The sequence below is a fragment of the Helobdella robusta genome, assembly GCF_000326865.2.
Source record: "Helobdella robusta unplaced genomic scaffold HELROscaffold_84, whole genome shotgun sequence".
In the NCBI taxonomy this organism is placed as follows: domain Eukaryota; kingdom Metazoa; phylum Annelida; class Clitellata; order Rhynchobdellida; family Glossiphoniidae; genus Helobdella; species Helobdella robusta.
In genome coordinates, this window is record NW_008705486.1 from 393,023 (window position 1) to 412,398 (window position 19,376).

At 36.2% G+C, this 19,376-nt stretch overlaps 4 protein-coding genes across 4 annotated transcripts in view; 1 reads left to right on the plus strand and 3 right to left on the minus strand.

Annotated features, from left to right (window-relative positions):
* Nucleotides 1-4,956: 4,956 nt before the first annotated feature.
* Nucleotides 4,957-6,296, minus strand: HELRODRAFT_182315 (hypothetical protein; the record flags this gene model as incomplete). Its single annotated transcript, XM_009032592.1, has 4 exons — nt 4,957-5,068; nt 5,488-5,549; nt 5,682-5,921; nt 6,060-6,296. 4 exons carry the CDS (start codon nt 6,294-6,296, stop codon nt 4,957-4,959), a joined length of 651 nt encoding a protein of 216 aa, XP_009030840.1.
* Nucleotides 6,297-10,063: 3,767 nt separating this feature from the next.
* Nucleotides 10,064-11,036, plus strand: HELRODRAFT_182316 (hypothetical protein; the record flags this gene model as incomplete). Its single annotated transcript, XM_009032593.1, has 3 exons — nt 10,064-10,086; nt 10,359-10,710; nt 10,902-11,036. 3 exons carry the CDS (start codon nt 10,064-10,066, stop codon nt 11,034-11,036), a joined length of 510 nt encoding a protein of 169 aa, XP_009030841.1.
* A 2,693-nt stretch (nt 11,037-13,729) lies between these two features.
* On the minus strand, nt 13,730-15,652 carry HELRODRAFT_182317 (hypothetical protein; the record flags this gene model as incomplete). Its single annotated transcript, XM_009032594.1, has 2 exons — nt 13,730-13,918; nt 15,251-15,652. The coding sequence occupies 2 exons, from the start codon at nt 15,650-15,652 to the stop codon at nt 13,730-13,732; spliced, it is 591 nt and encodes a 196-aa protein (XP_009030842.1).
* A 401-nt stretch (nt 15,653-16,053) lies between these two features.
* HELRODRAFT_182318 (hypothetical protein) overlaps nt 16,054-19,376 on the minus strand; it is a gene marked incomplete at both ends in the record, with an annotated part of 4,271 nt that continues 948 nt past the window's right edge. The window contains one exon of the mRNA XM_009032595.1: nt 16,054-16,171. Coding sequence (XP_009030843.1) covers nt 16,054-16,171 — 118 coding nt within the window. The remainder of the gene's footprint in view (nt 16,172-19,376) is intronic.

The window sequence follows — 19,376 nt, forward strand, 5'->3', positions numbered from 1 at the left end:
CTGTTGTCAATGGTGGTTGATTGAAGGATACAAAATAAAATGTTTCCAATGTTTTTAGTCGGCTAAAAATGTCGACGTCATTCAGACGATAAACCTAGTGTTATTTTAGTTGATCGGAGTGTATGTGTCTACTTTTTCGAAGTAGGATATATGATACGCAATCATCCTTGATACTGAAACTCACGTAATTTACTACGGTGAGTTTTGAAATAATTAGTGATTTACCAGGAAAGCTAATTGCGCTGGCTGCTACGAGCTTTTTTTGCGGCTCTATGTTCGCCATAAGAAGGTTTTTTATAGCTTGCGTCTTTCCAAGTGTCAAAATTTTCCAATATTTCCATAGTCTCCACGTTATCAAATAAGTCTTATTTCAAACGCTCGTTCGCTGATCATTGGATTGGCGTTATGTTTTTCGGTCGTAAGTCTGTAGAACCGATTGAAGCTAACACGGTCAGCATAAAAGCATTGGTTGATGCAATTGTTTAATTCTGTACGCATGAATTAAGGCCAACCAGCGAACAACGATGCGCGTCGGTGATAGGTTAAATTTAGCGAATTCAATTGCTTTAGACCACTACAGGCTATTCGTTCAGGTTAAGTACGTCGGTTCTCCGTGTTCAAATGAACAGAAATTTGTGAAATAATCCGCTACAAAATAGGGCTGCATGTATATCAATGTCATACTCAAGAAATGATAGACCGCTCGAAGCATTTCGAGAGCCATTGTTTCGTCCATTTAAGGTGATGCTTTTATCAAACAATTCAGAAATCATAAGCTGGACGAACCTGCACCGCTTACATTTTCCAAATCTGGGTCCTATATATATATATATATATATATATATCAAAGTCAATTCCCCTATATAAACGGAAGCACTGATGATGATTCATTCGGAATCGAAATATGGCCTTATTTGCAGCATGAATTCGGAAAATAAGTTTATTTTGAATTTTAATAAACCATACTAGTGAGAAAAATTGAAAAAACGAACTACAAACATATTAACGCCAAACATTCGGTAGAATTCATAGAATAATGTAAAAATTATGGTCTATTACCAACATATATATATGTATATATTTTGATGAAAATCACAGGATGTTCGGCGTTAGTTAACTTCCAATTTAACTTTTGCTGTAATTTTCATCAATATATATATAAATATTTCATCAATATATATATCGATATCGTTGCCCTTGTCTGGATGGGATTCTGACTTAGAGGCGTTCAGTCATAATCCCTCAAATGGTAGCCTCGCACCATTGGCTTATCAGCCAAGCACATGAACCAAATGTCTGAACCTGCGGTTCCTCTCGTGCTGAGCAGGATTACCATTGCAACGACTAGTCATTAGTAGGGTAAAACTAACCTGTCTCACGACGATCTAATCCCAGCTCACGATCCCTATTAGTGGGTGAACAATCCAACGCTTCGTGAATTCCTCTTCACAATGATAGGAAGAGCCGACATCGAAGGATCAAAAAGCAACGTCGCTATGAACGCTTGGCTGCCACAAGCCAGTTATCCCTGTGGTAACTTTTATGACAATTTGATTTGAGTTTCTTGGTTACAATAATTGAGTTGTGTTATCTTAAACCTTATTCGGCAGGCTACTGACGAGTCTCGTGAGAGACGAAACGTACGTCTGGCCTAACGTGGGTAATGGTTTACCAATAATATATATACATTTTTATTTGAATATTTTATTTTTCTCAAAAAAGAGGGGGAAACTAAAATGCAACCAAATGCTTGTAGGAAAGTCACCCTTATCCAACTAAATCAACATTGATCATCATAAATCAAAGATTAAAGTAGTTCAACAATAATCAAAGATTAAATTAGTTCGAAATAAAAGGTACATGGGGAGTATATTCTTTAAGGTTATAACGATTCAAATAATAACAGATCCAATATTAAAGTCAAATGAAATTACACATAGATTCATTCATACAATACACGCATTCTATCATTCACACATACTCACACACATACATGCACAAAACATAAGGTATATAGAAAAAAACAACATAATTTTATATAATCGATAATAACAAACTTCCTAACTCAAGAAAATAGTATTTTATGAATCAGGTAGCGTTTAGTTTTAGATTTAAACAAATGCAAGTGACTGAGAGCTTTAATCTCAAGTGGAATCACCGTTTCCAAAACCTTCGGTCCTGTTAGTTTCAAACTTATATTTATTAATTTTATTCGGGCTGGATTTGAATAAAAATTAGGATTGTGTCTTAGAGGCTTACTATGAATAGTATTTATTAGAGTAAAAAATCTTTATAAGAAAGTGGAAGTAATTCATGTAGGTATTTAGACATGAAAATTGAGACAAAGTATACATGGACTGGACATGTTTATATTTAAAATTTTCAAAACAGGGTAATATTTTGAAACAGAGCAAAACGGATGGAGTTTTAGTAACAAACGAATGAAACGGTTTTTACACCGTTTGACCTGATTCAAGTGCACAGCAGGACAATTGCCCCAAAGTAAGTTACAATAAACGAGATGAGGATAAAATAAATGAGTGTGTTATACAGTTCCAGAAGTATATTTCTGTGATCTTGTGTAGTATACCTATTAATTTGTTAAATTTGTCAGAAACAAAATTAAAATGGTTTAATTAAGACTCCAAGAAACCTAATTGAATCGGGCAATATTGTTAGTGTTAATATTAATATTTAAGTCAGGCAAACAAATTGTTAAAATCCTCGGACCAAATATTAAATAACTGCATTTGGAACAGTTGATTCTAAGCTTATTTAAGGTAAACCAGTTAACTATTTTTTCAAGTTCATCATTTATTATAGACGAGTCATTTGCAGGATTCTTGGTGTGGAAAAGAACAAATTTGGCTATTTCAGAGGCATGACACAAGTCGTTAATAAATAGTGTAAAGAGAAGAGGTCCTAGAATGGAACCTTGAGGAACTCCTAAAGATATTAAGAGTCTCCGAACAATAATCACCAATATTAACCAATTGTTTCTTATTCTTAAGATATGAGCAGAACCATAAATGCACTAGATCTCTAACACCATAGGAATACAGTTTGGCAAGTAGGATGTCATGGTCAATCATATCAAACGCTTTTGATAAATCTATAAAAACGCCAACCTTCAAAACACCATCATTTAATTTATTCATCACTGCGTGGGCTAGATGCAACACAGTTAATTCTGTTGAAAAATTAGGTCTGAAACCAAATTGGCTGTCACTAATAATATTATTAGCATTCAGAAAAGAAAATAGTCTACAAAACATTAGTTTTTCTAAAATTTTGGAAAACGGAGAGAGTAGTGAAATGGGCCTATAATTATTAATGTCTTCTCTACTACCCTTTTTGAAAATGGGAATTATCTTAGATTTTTTAAAACATTCAGGGAAGATGCCTTGCGAGAAAGAGAGATTGCAAATATGGGTGAAATGGACTAAAACTTCGTTAATGATTTGTTTAATTAGAAAATTACTTAGTGTGTCTGTTGAGGTGCTTTTACTATTTTTTAAATTGTCAGCTATATTTAAAACCTCCGATTCATTAGTTAACTTTAAAAACATAGACTGATTATTTGATTTTAGAAATTTAGATGAATATTGTGTAGACTGTTCGATTTTGCTATATTAGTGAAATGAGTATTCAGAGCATTACATATCTCTTTACTATCTTCAATCGTTACAATGTTAATATTATTGAGACTATTGATGAATAAAGAAGAAGTGTTATTGTTTAAAATTTTATTTATCAGTACTCATTTTTGTCTAGCGTCTGATTTAGCTGCAGAAAATTGTTGTTTGAAAAAATTATTTTCAGTCATCCTCTTATATCAAGTGAAATTATTTCTGAACTGTTTATATCTCAAATAGTTATAGACCGTAGGATTAAGCCGATAGAGTTTAAACAACTTGTTTTGTTTATTAGACATTTTGATATCATGGGTTATCCATGATTTTTTACTTATTGTTTTGTTCAAAGAAAAAGGAGCAAAACTATTCAAAGCACTATTAATTATACTGTAAAAAATTGAGCAAGCACCGTCAACACTAGCTTCATTTGAATGAAGCTGACCAATCACTTGACCAATCAACATATCTCAGAAAAAGTTTAGTTAATCTTATATTATGTTTGGTGAGTCTGTGCACAAGTGAGGTGCATTCTAGCATTGACTTTAGCCTATATTTATGAGATAAAAAGAAAATAGGAAAATGGTCAAAAAAATCGGACACAAATACTTTCTGCATAGTCTGCGCGTTAGAAAAAAATATTATCTATAAGAGTAGATGAAGTGGAGGTAACCCGAGTAGGAAAAAGTATCAAAGGACTAAAGCCATATGACAGAAGCAAATTTTGAAAATTTTTATTATGAATACAATTTGAGTTTAGAAGATTAATATTAAAGTCCCTGACTATATACGTTATTTACATATATTTAAAATCAATTCCTATTTCATAATAAATAAATCTATTTTACTATTAGGTGGGCGATAAACAGCAATAACTTTGAAGGGTTTAAGAGCAGGAGTATGATCAGGTTTTAAAGTTATACATAATATATCGACAGATTGGTCATTAAAAATAGAGTCATGACAAATATTAAAAACAAGATTATTTTTCACAAAGATACCTACTCCACCACCTTGACGATTAGCCCTATTTCTAAAAACAAAGTTATACCCATAAAGATTGATTAATTTAGCTGAAGCGTCATTTAACCACGTTTCACTAATAATAATTACATTACATTAAAAAAAATTACACAAATGATTGGATAGAATTTGCAAATTAGACATTTTATTAAGAAGACTACGTGAATTTATGTGTAGAATGGAAAGATTTTTGCAGCTATGGGTATCAAATGATTTGATAATATTATGAAAATCATCTATAGTAAAATGTGAATTATTATAAAGGTTCGACGAAATAGATCCAAAATTAATATGTGGTGTGTTATTCATGGTTGTCGGTGGTGTTGTTGTCCATTTGTACAGTGTTGTCTTCAGATTTAACTATTGATTTTGTACTATCGTCTAGTGGCTTGTTGTTGGCGTCAAAAGATTTGCTGTTGAAGACAATTTATTTGTTGTTCATCAAATTGGATTTTACATCTATTGATTTATTATTATTACTATTATTACTACCTTTGTTATTACAACCATTATTAATACCATCATTATTACCATTATCATTATTGATTTATTATTGTTGTCCATCAAATAAGTGTTGAAAAGCCATTCTCTAACGCGTACATGTTCGGGCAACGCATCGGCAGATTCGACTATATTGGTAAATTTGTTGTCAACGCAAAGTCTAAAAGATGTAGATTGGTCGTTGTTTACAAGCGCCAGGGCATAACTTTTCTTTAGAACAGGGTAGCATGACAAAACTTTTACATCCACCGATTTCAAGTGTTCAATTATGTTATCACTGGTACATCTGTTGACGTTGCTGATGTGTTCGAATTTTTTTATCTTGTATTACTTTGCTCGCTGATATCTTTGACCGGGCTGCTTGTCTTTTACCAATTGTTGTAGTTCTTTGAGCTGTCATGCTATTCGTAATGTTAATGATCGGTTAGTTCACTCTTGCACGTTTGTTTTAAGTACGTAGACCGTAAAATTATCAGAATTTGTAGTAGTATTTACTGGAGATTGTACACAGTCGGACCAACTAACATGTGCAACTGTCGGTTTTGAAAAATTTGCTCGATTGTTGTTGGCTTGATATTGAACTGTAGTTTGTGCATTGGGCTGTTTTGAATAATTGTTATTACTCAGTGTTTGAGTCGATTTTTGTGCAACATGCGGTTTTGCACTAATTGTTTGAGTGTTATTAGCTTGTAACATGGCCATACTTTTGTTAACCTCCATTAATATTTTTGTACTAGTGCTTAGAACCTCAAAAATGTCTGTACGCTTTTCATTATCGTATGTCATATTTAAATTATCATTTAAATTTAATTCATTATTAAATCCAGGAATTTTATTCAGATTTAGAGACATATAAATTGATACCTTATTATCCAGTTTTTCTTTAAGCATGTATTAACAAACTTCAAGTAAGTTCTTTAATTTATCCAGTTTTTTAACGTTACCATGAATTACAAATTTTGGAATATTCGACGAATTCAAAAGTTCTAAATCCGAAAGCAATAACTTTTTAGCAGAATTAAAATCATCTGTATTAAACTTATCAGCAATAACATTAATTAAACGGTTATTATCCAAATTTGCACCATTATTGAAAATAAAAAACAACAATTCATTGATAACAACTTTTGCGGCCGCCATGTTGAGTATATATATATATTGAGTATATATATATTGAGTATATATATATTGAGTATATATATATATATATATATATATATATATATATATAGGATTAAGACTGTCAGAAATGCAATTATTGTTGAAAATCACAGCATGTTCGGCGTTAGTTAATTTCCAATTTAACTTTTCGATGTTATTAAAAACAAACTATCTTCAAACATTTGTGTCGATATAATATCGATCACCAAGAAAAAGGAAATCTTGTAGAAGAGAAAAAATCTAGAAAAAAAGAAAAGGAAAAAACATATATCTCGGAAAACTTTTTGACGCTAAATCGTTCCAGTAACGGCAGTGTCGTAAAGCAGTTATAACAATCAATGTTCCGGTTATTATCTTGTTGCTCTCGCTTTAATATTATCAAATTATTGATTAGCGGTTCGGTCACTATTCATTTCTTGAGTCCTATCATGTGTTTCCAAACGTTACTACAACTTTGCCGTGAGGTGTGAAGAAATTGTTCAATGCCGACTGAATAGAACTATAGCATGACAGTTCCGCTATACAAAGGCAAAGGTGATCCATTGAACTGTTCATCCTATCGAGGTATACGTCTGTTAGAACACTCCCTTAAAATTGTCGAAAAAATCATTGAGAAAAAATTAACGTCGTGCATCACAATCGGAAAATTATCAATTTGGTTTCCTAGTGGGGAAATAAACAATTGATACAATTCACATCCTTCGGCTACTGCAAGAGAAATACCTCGCAAAGCATCAACAACTATCATACATTTCTGTAGACCTTGAAAAAGCATTTGATCGAGTTCCCCGTAAAGCAATCAGGTGGAGTCTACGTCGACAACTCATTCCAGAATATCTTGTTCGACTTGTGATGGAAATGTATACGAATACTAAGACTCTCGCCAGCACAACGGTTGGAAACACAGATGCATTTGACATCGGCGTTGGAGTTCACCAAGGCTCGATTCTCAGTCCACTGTTACTTATAACTGTGATGGAAGAAATCACAAAACCGATACGCACTAGTGACATTTGGAATCTAATATATGCTGATGATATCGTTTTAACAGCCACGTCTGAGCAGAATGCAGCACAGATGTTTGAAGATTGGAACACCAGACTCGTCGATCATGGATTCAAAGTCAACATCAGCAAAACCAAAGCAATGAACACTGGTGAACCCATCCAATCCACAGCTACCGTACGATGGCCCTGTTCAGTTTGTAAAGCTGGTGTAGGTAACAATTCAATCAAGTGTCAGCAGTGTAACCAGCGGTGTCACAAACGATGTTCAATACAATTGATACTTTATTTAAAGTGTCCAATTTTGTTTGTCCTGCTTGCATCAATCCACAACAACAAATACGAAATAGCAATGTTTTTGAAGTCATTAAGTTAGAGAAAGTCACATCGTTTCATTATCTAGGGGATGTTCTAGATTGTACTCCTTGCCTATATATTGACGCGGCGTGTCATCCCACTACCACTACGATCAAGACTTTATAAATCTGTGATACGTCCGGCCTTGTTATATGGTGCAGAAATATGGCCAATGACAACCAAACTGAAACAACAACTTCAACGAACCGACATGAAAATGCTCCGATGGATGCAACGAATTAATCTGAAGGAATACATCAAATCTACCGAAATCCTGCGTCGTGCTGGTTTAGATGATATAAAGGACGAAGACCGGCAACACCGTCTTCGGTGGTTTGGTCATGTCAAACGAAGTGGAAACAGTGCCATATTTTCTCTTGCAGATGTTGAAGTACCTGGCACACGTCCCAAAGGCCATCCAAAGAAGTCCTGGTCGCAAACAATCGAGCAAGACATGAAACTCTAAATTTAAATGAAATGTATACAACTGATCATCTAATGTGGCGCAAAAAGTTGATGGTAAAGAAAACAACGTCCTACCTCGGAAAACTGGGTCTCTGGACGCTAAACGAAGATTGATACTTTCTTTCAAATGCCCCACGTAACAGTTAGCAAATAGGACACCCATTGTAACTCCATCCGTTTGTTTGTATAATTTGTTATCTGGTGTATGTGCTTGATCGACTAGTGGCTGATCTACTGGTGCTGTTTCGCCGTGCGTACTATGACCAGGTCTGAATATGACAAAATAACCTTCGCCTATTATATGTTCCATGCGTGATGCGCCGTTTAGTATGTGTTGTTGATTCATCCGACCTCTAACCTTTTTTTTATGTAAAGAATATGCATATATAGGAAATCAAGGATATACAACATTGAACAGCCGATAACACGATGTACGCAAGCGTTCCATAATGATTCAATGGATAATTGGTGTATTTCTGCTAACGGGGTAATTAGTACATTTTGTGTATACTCCATTAACCTAACGCCGGCCCCTTGCAGTGTATGAATAAAATGATCAAAATCAAAAAATATTTTAATATTCAACTGCTAAAAAATTTGAAGTAGCCCTTGATGTTGCATTATTATTAAAAAGCAACGATAACACAATTTTTGACTTCGTCTAAGTTGAAACGCAAAAAGTTGACAAATAAAATAGCAGAAAATAAAAATGAAAGGTGACTTTCGAAATGAGAACGGATTTTCAATTTGTATAGAGTCTTGTGCATTGCGTCAAAAGCCTTCGATGTTGCTCTTATATCGCTTTGTTCATAGGATAAAGACAAAATGACCCAGTCACTTATACACTTATTAAGCAATTATTGAAAAAGCAACTTTTAATTCCTAAAAACGATATAAAAATATTTCATATGAAATCAAAATGTCAAAAAATGAATGAGAGCTAGTCGTAATAATTACACATTTCTCTACCAGTTCTAACATATTCATCTCTTTCGGAACTTGTCAATTGTTGTACCGTTAGTGGTGAGACATTGTTGTAAGGTATTTTGCGATTACTTATTGTTACTAAAAACTGAACCTCTGCGTCGTTTTCATCGTCCAGCTCTGTTTTAAATTTTTTGTTAAAAATAACAGATGAAATTTTCAACAGATGAAATTTAATCTTATTTCAAACAAACTAATCAGATGAGTGTTTCCTGGTGAAGAATATAAAATGAAAATAAAAATGAAGAGGTGTTGGGTTAATGTAACAACAATGTAAGAATGCTGGGAAAATAGCGGAGTATGTAGTAAACATAATAGAGTAAGAGGAATCCTGTAAAAATATTAGAGCTTTGATCAACAATTATTAAACATTTTTAACGATAAAAAACAAGGTAAAAAATCTTTTCAATTAAGACTAAACAATTTAAAACTCGGGGAAGCTGTAGAGAAAAATATACTTGAGACAAAAATAATGACAATACTATAAATGACGAATGTTGGAGAGTAAGAGAATGAAAATGAAGCGGAGGCTGAAATTTGTGACAAGTGGGTGTTTGAGGTGTGAACGATAAGTAAAGATGATTAAAAAGAATGGATAGATTAGAAGGTGAAATAAAACGTCAACAAAGTGAAAAAATATTATGTTTTGAAAAACCATTTGAGCAAATGATACATTTGAAAGAAAAGCTCGATAATATGATAAATCGTACATGAAAAAACTTAACATGTTGTCCAGAATATTTGTCATACCTTATATGTCCAGTAAGGAGAAAGTCTTGGTGAAATTATATTATATGTTATATGAAGTTGATTCAAGTTTGAAAATAAAATGAGAATGAAAGATGCAGGCTATTAGATTTTTACAGTAGAAAGTAAAAGATGTTAAAATCTGAAGACACGGGAGTTAATGGTATTTCAAAATAATAAAAGTAAAACATGGGATTTTCACATAGGGAAAAGTGAGTTTAGAAAATATTTAGTTGAATATGGAAAGTTTGTTAAAAATTATAAACATTTGTGCAAAAATTTAATTATCCTAAAATAAATAGCTAGTCCTATAAATTTGTCCTGGGTTATGATGGTCTTGGGAATGACATAAAACTGCATCCACGCTGCCTTGCGTGCTTTTGAGCGAAAGGCTAGGTCCACCGCTTATAACTGGTGGTTGTCGTCAGGATGGGTGTCCGGATGTAAAAACTTTTCCCCAAATTATTCCTATGCCATCACAAAGAAAAACAACGGCCCCTAGTCCCCAGCAGGCCTTAAGTGGTCAAGGGGTGCCAAGAATCCCTGGGAAGTATGCAATAGCGGAGGGATGTTGCAGAAAAATTCAGAATGGCCCCTCTATGGTACTTAGACCTGGAACGCTCAATGTTGGATCACTGACTGGCCGCAGCATGGAAATCGCAGAAATGCTCGAGCGTAGAAGGATTGACATCTGCTGCCTTCAGGAAACCCGATGGAAATCGAATGGTGTCTGTCATGTCAACTCAGACAAAGAAAAATATAAACTATTCTGGAATGGTCAAAAGACGGCCAAAAATGGTGTTGGAATTTTTGTCAGAGAAACGCTAGCCCAAGAAGTACTGGATATTAAAAGGATTGATTCACGTCTCATGTGGATCAAGCTTCGCCTAAAAAAAGCAAACAATGATTATTTTTTCTGCATACGCACCACAGACAGGCGAATAAGAAGAGATGAAAAATGACTTCTTGGCTGCTTTCTCTGACACCATCTCAACAATACCAAAATCTGAAACAATCCTGATTGGAGGCGATCTCAATGGCCACGTTGGAGAGAAAACAGATGGTTTTGACAACGTACATGGTGGTTTTGGCTATGGAGAACGGAATGAAGATGGCAATCGCATCCTTGAGTTTGCTGAAAGTCACAGGTTTTGTTTACTGAACACATATTTTAGAAAGAGGTTAGAACATCTCATAACATACAAAAGTGGACCATCAGCCACGCAAATTGATTTCTTCGCTGTCAAGCAACAACACCGAAGGCTATTCAAAAACGTCAAAGTTATACTTGGCGAATCATGTGTCGCCCAACATAGACTCATTGTGGCAGACCTGGTTGTCGAACGGTCAAAACATAAGTCTAAACAAATGCCTCGGAGAATCAAAACGTGGAAGCTGAAAAGCAATGTTCATCGAGAAAAATTTCAACAGATTGTCGCCACACAGTTAGACCACCAATCGAAAGCCAGTACAGATTGGAGGAGTACATACAAAACCGTTTTGATGAACGCTGCAACTACAGTTTGTGGGGAAACTGGTACAAAACGTCAGCATGAACGGGACACTTGGTGGTGGAATGACAGTGTACAAAATGCAATAGCTGAAAAGAAAGTTGCATACAAGCAATGGCAAAAATCAAAGTCTGTTGATGACAATAAAATATTCCGTGAGAAGAACAACTATGCAAGACGTCAAGTTGCACTGGCTTGGAAAGATCAGTGCAGAGAGTGGCTCACTAAAAGCAAAGGTGAACAAATGAAATCTCCGTATCGTATAGCAAAACAAGCAAAGCGTACGAAAAAAGACATAGTAGGTGTCTCATGTATCGAAAAATGACAAAAATGAGATGGTTCTTGAACAAGATGAGATCTAGCTACAGTGGAGAGAATACTTCAACCGTCTGTTAAACGAAACAAATCCCATAAATGTTAACTTTGACGCTCCACCCATCGAAGGTCCGATTCCAGACATCACTGTAGAGAAGCTTACAGAAGCTCTGAAAGCTATGAAGGATTGAAAGGCAGCAAGGCCCTCTGGACTCACAAATGACATTATCAAAGCATCTGGTACTGCAGGTATCCAAACGTTACTACAACTTTGCCGTGAAATTTGGAGAAATTGCTCAATACCGATTGAATGGAACTATAGCATGACAGTCCCGCTATACAAAAGCAAAGGTGATCCATTGAACTGTTCGTCATATCGGGGTATACGTCTGTTAGAACACTCCCTTAAAATTGTCGAGAAAATCCTTGAGAGAAGATTAACGTCGTGCATCACAATCGGAAATTATCAATTTGGTATCCTAGCAATTCACATCCTTCGGCAACTGCAAGAGAAGTACCTCGCAAAGCATCAACAACTATCACACATTTTTGTAGACCTTGAAAAAGCATTTGATCGAGTTCCCGTGAAGCAATCAGGTGGAGTGTACGTCGACAACTCATTCCAGAATATCTTGTTCGACTTGTGATGGAAATGTATACGAATACTAACTCTTGTCAGCACAACGGTTGGACACACAGATGCATTTGACATCGGCGTTGGAGTTCACCAAGGCTCGATTCTCAGTCCACTGTTATTTATAACTGTGATGGAAGAAATCACAAAACCGATACGCACTAGTGACATTTGGAATCTAATATATGCTGATGATATCGTTTTAACAGCCACGTCTGAGCAGAATGCAGCACAGATGTTTGAAGATTGGAACACCAGACTCACCGATCATGGATTCAAAGTCAACATCAGCAAAACCAAAGCAATGAACACTGGTGAACCCATCCAATCCACAGCTACTGGACGATGGCCATGTTCGGTTTGTAAAGCTGGTGTAGGTAACAATTCAATCAAGTGTCAGCAGTGCAACCAGTGGTGTCACAAACGTTGTTCAAAAATAATTGGTATTTTATCTAAAGTGTCCTATTTTGTTTGTCCTGCTTGCATCAATCCACAACAACAAATTCGAAATAGCACTGTTTTTGAAGCCATTAAGGTTGAGAAAATCACATCGTTTCAATATCTAGGGGATGTTCTGGATTGTAATGGAACAGCTGAAGCTGCCGTTCGAGCACGCATACGTGCAGCCTGGAATAAATGGCATCTCCTTGCCTATATATTGATGCGGCGTGACATCCCACTACCACTACGATCAAGACTTTATAAATCTGTGATACGTCCAGTGTTGTTATATGGTGCAGAAACATGGCTAATGACAATCAAACTGGAACAACAACTTCAACGAACCGACATGAAAATGCTCCGATAGATGCAACGAATTAGTCTGAAGGACCACATCAAATCTACCGAAATTCTTCGTCGTGCTGGTTTAGATGATATAAAGGACGAATGCCGGCAACACCGTCTGCGGTGGTTTGGTCATGTCAAACGAAGTGGAAACAGTGCCATAACTTCTCTTGCTGATGTTGAAGTACCTGGCACACGTCCCAAAAACCGTCCAAAGAAGTCCTGGTCGCAAACAATCGAGCAAGGCATGAAAGCTCTAAATTTAAATGAAATGGATACAACTGATGTCTAATTTGGCGCAAAAAGTTGATGGCAAAGAAAACAACGTCCTACCTTGGAAAACCAGGTCTCTGGACGCAAAACGAAGATTGATTGATTGATTGAAATAGCTAATAAAAGAAATAAAGTTATCATGAGATAAAACTAGTTTATTACAACGTTTTTTTTAAAATCCGTGTCCAATTCAGTTTTTTACAATAACAATTATTTTTAAAGAGTACTGACTAAGTATTAATAAAAAATAGATAAACAAATATTTTTTAAAATAACCACAAAATTAAATTCAATGCTATTTCTATGTCATAACTGCAGTTGTAAATAATAAATGAATTAGTTAGTTTTAGAACCTTGAAAAAGCTGGATTTTTTTTTCAACTTCTGGCATCATTTCTGAGTTTTTTTCCATAGAAGATTTTTCATGTGACAGTAGTGTTTTCATGATGTCTTCGTTTGAACCTATATGATTAGCTTTTGTCGTGAAATGTGCTTCCAGATTCATTGATGACGGTAATAGTTCGGACTAGTTTGACAAAAATGGAAATGGAATAAAATTTTAAATAAAATGGAATAAAACTAGAATAAAAACTTGGCAAAACATAGCCAAAAAAGTGGGAGAAACCACAGAAGAAAGTCTCAGCAAAGAAAAATAGATAAATTTAACAAACTTAAAAAAATTAGAATGCTGTAAGACATCAATTCAAACTATCAAAAGAAAGCTGTACATTCACTATCTGAAGATGTGATAGCAAAAAAGAACACTTTTAAAAAAATGAAAAACACTTTTTTCTATTTAAACGCTCCAAAAAGAAGATATTATTGTTTTGAATCCCCTATGAAGCGTTTCAAAGCAAAATTTTTAAAATAATTAAAATTTAAAATAATATTCGTTGGTGCATTTATTTATTTTATTTAGTTAATTTTTATTAATTCATCATTTTTGCGCTGCCATGGTTGCCATGGCGCTTTATGACATTACTATTATTTTGATTAAGTCTGCCGATTAATTCAAAACTCGCTGCATTACTGTATGAATTATTATTATTATTCGACGGAGCATTTTAGGAAAAAAAAACACTTTCACACTTTCATATTTCACGTTTTTTATATAATTTTACAACAGAGACAATTGAAAATGAATTAAATTTGAATGATTAATAAATTAAATAGTATGAAGCAGATGCCAAATGAAACGCTTGTCGGATAGCCTATACCTACGCTAAAAATTTCGGCTGGCTAGGTGCATAGGAAATTAGGGAGTGGGCAAAACTTTAAAATATAAAACATAAAAATATAAAATTATCTTGACAAGATGACAGAAAGTATATAAAAAGAATTGCATTTTTTGATCTCCTACTGCGTCACATTTTTTTGTTTTTTCCCGGAACGTTTATTCCTTTTAATAATTGTAGAGCAAATGAAAGAAAATAAGACATGGAGACAGCAAACTTAATTCGAATAAATCTTTGGTATCTGCTTCATAACGTATGTTCTGGTATTTTACCACTTTATCAATTATTTAATAAAATGAGGTTAGTTGTTTTTGTTTTTTTTTTTATAGAAAATTATTAACTTAATTTTATCATTAGAGTCAGTAGGCGTTATATTATTTGCTATTATTTAAATCATTATAACCTCATCAGTTTTAATATGATGAAGACATGAAATTACGATAATACAATAAAATATCATCCTTTTTTGTTGTTGCTGTTGTTGTTGGTATTATTGACGTTATCAATAATGTAATTATTGTCAACGATGCTGTTTTCATTGTTGTCATTATATTTGTTATCAAAAATATTATTGTTATGGACATAGTTGTTGTTTTAGTTCGCCTGTGAGGGTGCCTTAAAACATGATAGATGTCCATAAATCGAGCCACAACCACTGAGTCAGCCCTAAGGTCGGCGGTAGTGAGGGTGGTGGGATTTGCAAAGCAATTAAAAAGGTGCGGAGAAGTGTGGAGGGGTGAGTTACAGAGGTTGCATTGGTCAAGAATGATGTTGTTTATGCGATTGAGATAACTATGGAGGTGGGAAGGGTAGCTGTGATAGGACGGTTCTTGTTGTGCGGGGTAGTGATGCTTCAATTTTGCTGATAAGAGACTATTGAGTATCAGGTTTGATTTTAAAGAGTTGATGGTATTGCAAACTGTGGAAGTATGATTATGACAAAGTAAAACTATGTTTGTGTGATTGCGAGGAAGTTGTTGAGTCGAGTTGAGCTGAAGTTGTAGAGTGTTTGAGATTGCGGGCATTACTCGGTATCAATTCTGACACTCTCTTCACTGTCAACACTCACACACAAGCAATAGCCAATGGCATGGATGATTGTTGTTGATTAGATGAATTAAAAGTGGTAAGGAGGATTTCTTTTTGCTGACCTAAAGTTTGTACCAGGCAGAGACTTAAGTATTTTATTTCGTTGCTTGGATTTTTTGGCTATTGCTTGTGTGTGAGTGTTTGGCTATTTGCTTGTGTGTGAGTGTTGAAAGAGAAGAGAGTGTCAAAATTGATACCGAGTAATTTTGGGGTGTTTTTCAAGAGGTAAGTTTGTATTGTTGATAGTCATTGATGGGTTAGGGTTGTTGCGGTTGCGCTAATGTATGGAAACATCAAACTAGGAAAGGCAGTGAGCGGGAGTAAAAAGAAGAGACGACTAGTATTCGCTTGGATAGGCTAGACACGTGTTTCGTCCCCACCGGAACCCATCAGCAGCCCGAATATCTATCAGAATTGTATCGCAGTTTTTTCCTTTATATAGCTTCCACGAATCACTTCGTTAGTTTGTGGTGTTTTATTTATTGTTGAAAATTGTTAGTTTTAGTCGTTAGGATTTTCAATCCGACAGGGTTTAGGGTGAAAGTTTGCTTCTTTTGTGAATAGAGTAAAAAGAGTGACTGTCGATTTTGTGGTAGAAAAAGAGAGAGAGAGAGAGAAAGAGAGAGAGAGAGAAAGAGTGAATGAACGATTATTGAAAAAAGTTGTTAGGTTTGTGAGGTAGTTATTGAGAGCGGTCGTGATTGGTCCAATAAGAGGAAGATGAAACTGTAAGTCGTCCGTTCGCGTAGGCATTGAATAGGGCAGAAGAGATTACAGAGCCTTGAGGAACTTCTGCGTAAATAATCCTTGTGTTTGAGGTGATGTTGCGAAAATGGATTTTGCATTAGAGATTGCATAAACAATTTAGACAGTTGGAAATCAATCTAGTGAGTTAGGGTGGCAAGGTGGATTGATTTTGAGCAGGATGAGGTGTTTGACAGTCAAAAGCTTTGATGAGGCAATAGTGAGGTGAGCCGGCTTTTTTTGGTTGAGTCCGTTGGCAAAGTTAGTGGAAAGCTGAAGTAGGGCTGTGGTAGTGGAGTAGTTCGGGTGAAAACCATGTTTAAGGTCAGCTGGCTAAAGGTAGGTGACGATCGCTGGTAGGAAAGATTCAGGAGGCTGTAGAGTGCTGATTGAAAGAGTGATTCCGTTTCTGTGGTAAATGCATCCTAGTCGGCTTTTGAGATGTTGATGTTGTGATGTGATTAGCTGTTTCTATTGTTATTATGATGGGTAGATAATGGTCAGAGTTAAGAAATGTGACTGTGGATGAATTCGTGGAGGTGATTAAGCTGGCGGAGAATATTGTGAAATCAGGGGAACCTATATATATAGGCAGTATGTATTAAATACAACAACAACAACACACGTTTAGACGACATTTTCCCCGAGATCGGGGGTTGCCGTTTGGCTACCTATGATGAAACCGAAATACCCCTCGACGCCATCCACATCTGTCACTCGCCTCAGTATCACGCAACCCCGCTTTCACCCTGTCTTTCTCCAGCTGCTCTCTCCATCCCAATCGCGGACGACCCCTTCCTACCACTCCTTCAACCTCGAACTCCAACACTCGCCTAATCCTGACCTTTTCATCCCTTCTCAACACATGTCCATACCACCGCAATCTCGATCTCCTTATCAATGTCACAATGTCCTCATTCAGTCCCATCATTGACATCAGCTCTGTACTACTCCTCCTATCCTTCACTTTAACCCCACACATCATCCTCATCATAGCTCTTTCAGCCTTCTGCAGTACACTTTCCTCCTCTCTCCACAACACCCAAGTTTCACCACCATATACCATCGCTGCTCTCACACATGCTTTATATACCCTCCCTTTCATCTTCACTGACCATTTCTTTCCACATAATACCCCACCCAGTTCCCTAAATTTCATCCATCCCACACGAACTCTAGCCGTAACTGCGCTCAAACATCCTCCATCCGCGTTCAGCTTATCCCCTAAGTAAACAAAGCTTTCCACTCTTTCAATACTACCACTCAACCCCGTCCTTGCGTCCGTCCTATTAATCACACCATGAACACATTTCTTACATTTGAACGTGCCTTCCACCTTTTTCAGTGCCACCCTCACACCACTACATCTCTTATGCACCCATTTCTGACATCCTATACACAATACTGAGTTAGCCTTCACTCTCCTGTCACATACCCCACAGGGGTCTATTTTACTTATCACTCGCTCCCCACCTTCCCCACCCACCATTACCTTCGTCTTACCAATATTAACTTTTAACCCTTTCTTTTCAATAACACTTTTCCATCTGTCAAATTTTAACTGCAATTAAATCATCTGCATACAAACTCTCAAATAACAACCCCTCCATTATGTTTCCACACACAACATCCATCACAATTGCAAACAGAAACGGTGATAACACTGAACCTTAATGCACTCCTACCTTAACACCAAAAGCGTCCGACATCCCCCTTCCAACCCTCACCTTTGTCTTTGCCCCTTCATACAGCTGCATCACAGCTTTAACAAGTCTCTCATTCACTACTTTCTTCCTCAACCTTCCTCGGTACTCGATCAAAAGCCTTTTCTAGATCCACAAAACACATGTACAATCTTCATTTCTTCTTTCTATAGTTCTCCTGCAACATTCTCACCATGAACAACGCATCCACCATCCCCCTACCAGGCATAAACCCACACTGCATTTCATTAACTGTCACCATATTTCTCAACCTCCTCTCAAGCACCCTCTCCACTACCTTCATTCCGTGCTCTAGCAATTTCACACCCCTATATGACCCACAATCTCTCACATCTCCTTTGCCCTTATACAACGGCACCAACACACTGTGTCGCCAATCCTCAGGCATACCTTCATCATCAAACATACCGTTAGCAATTCTCATCATAACTTCAATTCCTATCACCCCACTCGTCTTTATATGTTCCGCCGCCACTTCCGAAACTCCTGTCGCCTTACCTAGTTTCATTTTCCCAACTGCTTTTTCTACTTCCTCCATCGTCACCTTCTCTATGGGGCCGTGTGTGACCGCGAATTCCACATCTCCATCCCACTCATTCTCTTCATTCATCAACCTTTCCATATGAGCTTTCCACACCTAAGCTTTTTCCTCCTAATCTATGCACAACTTGCCAAATCCATTCCAAACACACCCATTCCCTATAACATCTTTCCTATCCCTCATTGACTGCTTTGCTACTTTGAACATTTTCCTCGAACTCACATCAAATTCCATTTCCTTCATTAACCTATCTGATGCTTTCGTCATTGCAGTTGCCACTGCCTGTTTTGCAACCTTCTTAGTCTTCTTATACTCAGACTCCGCTTCCTTCGTCATGTCCCTTCTCCATACCCTAAACCTTCTTGACCCCCTAAACCTTCTTGACCTCCAAAACACTTTTTATATCTTCATCCCACCACCACGTCTCACCATGCCTACACTTTCCTTTCGTCCATCCACATACTTTATCTGCCGTAGCCAACACACAGTCCCTGTATCTCTCCCAAACATCTCCATCCTTACCACTCTCCCAATTTTCAGCCACCTTCACTTCAAATGCCTTCCTCACCTCTGCATCCAGCAACTTCCATGTCTTTCTCTTTGCCACAAACTTATCCTTCTTTCTCCTCCCCATTTCTTTTTTGATGTCAC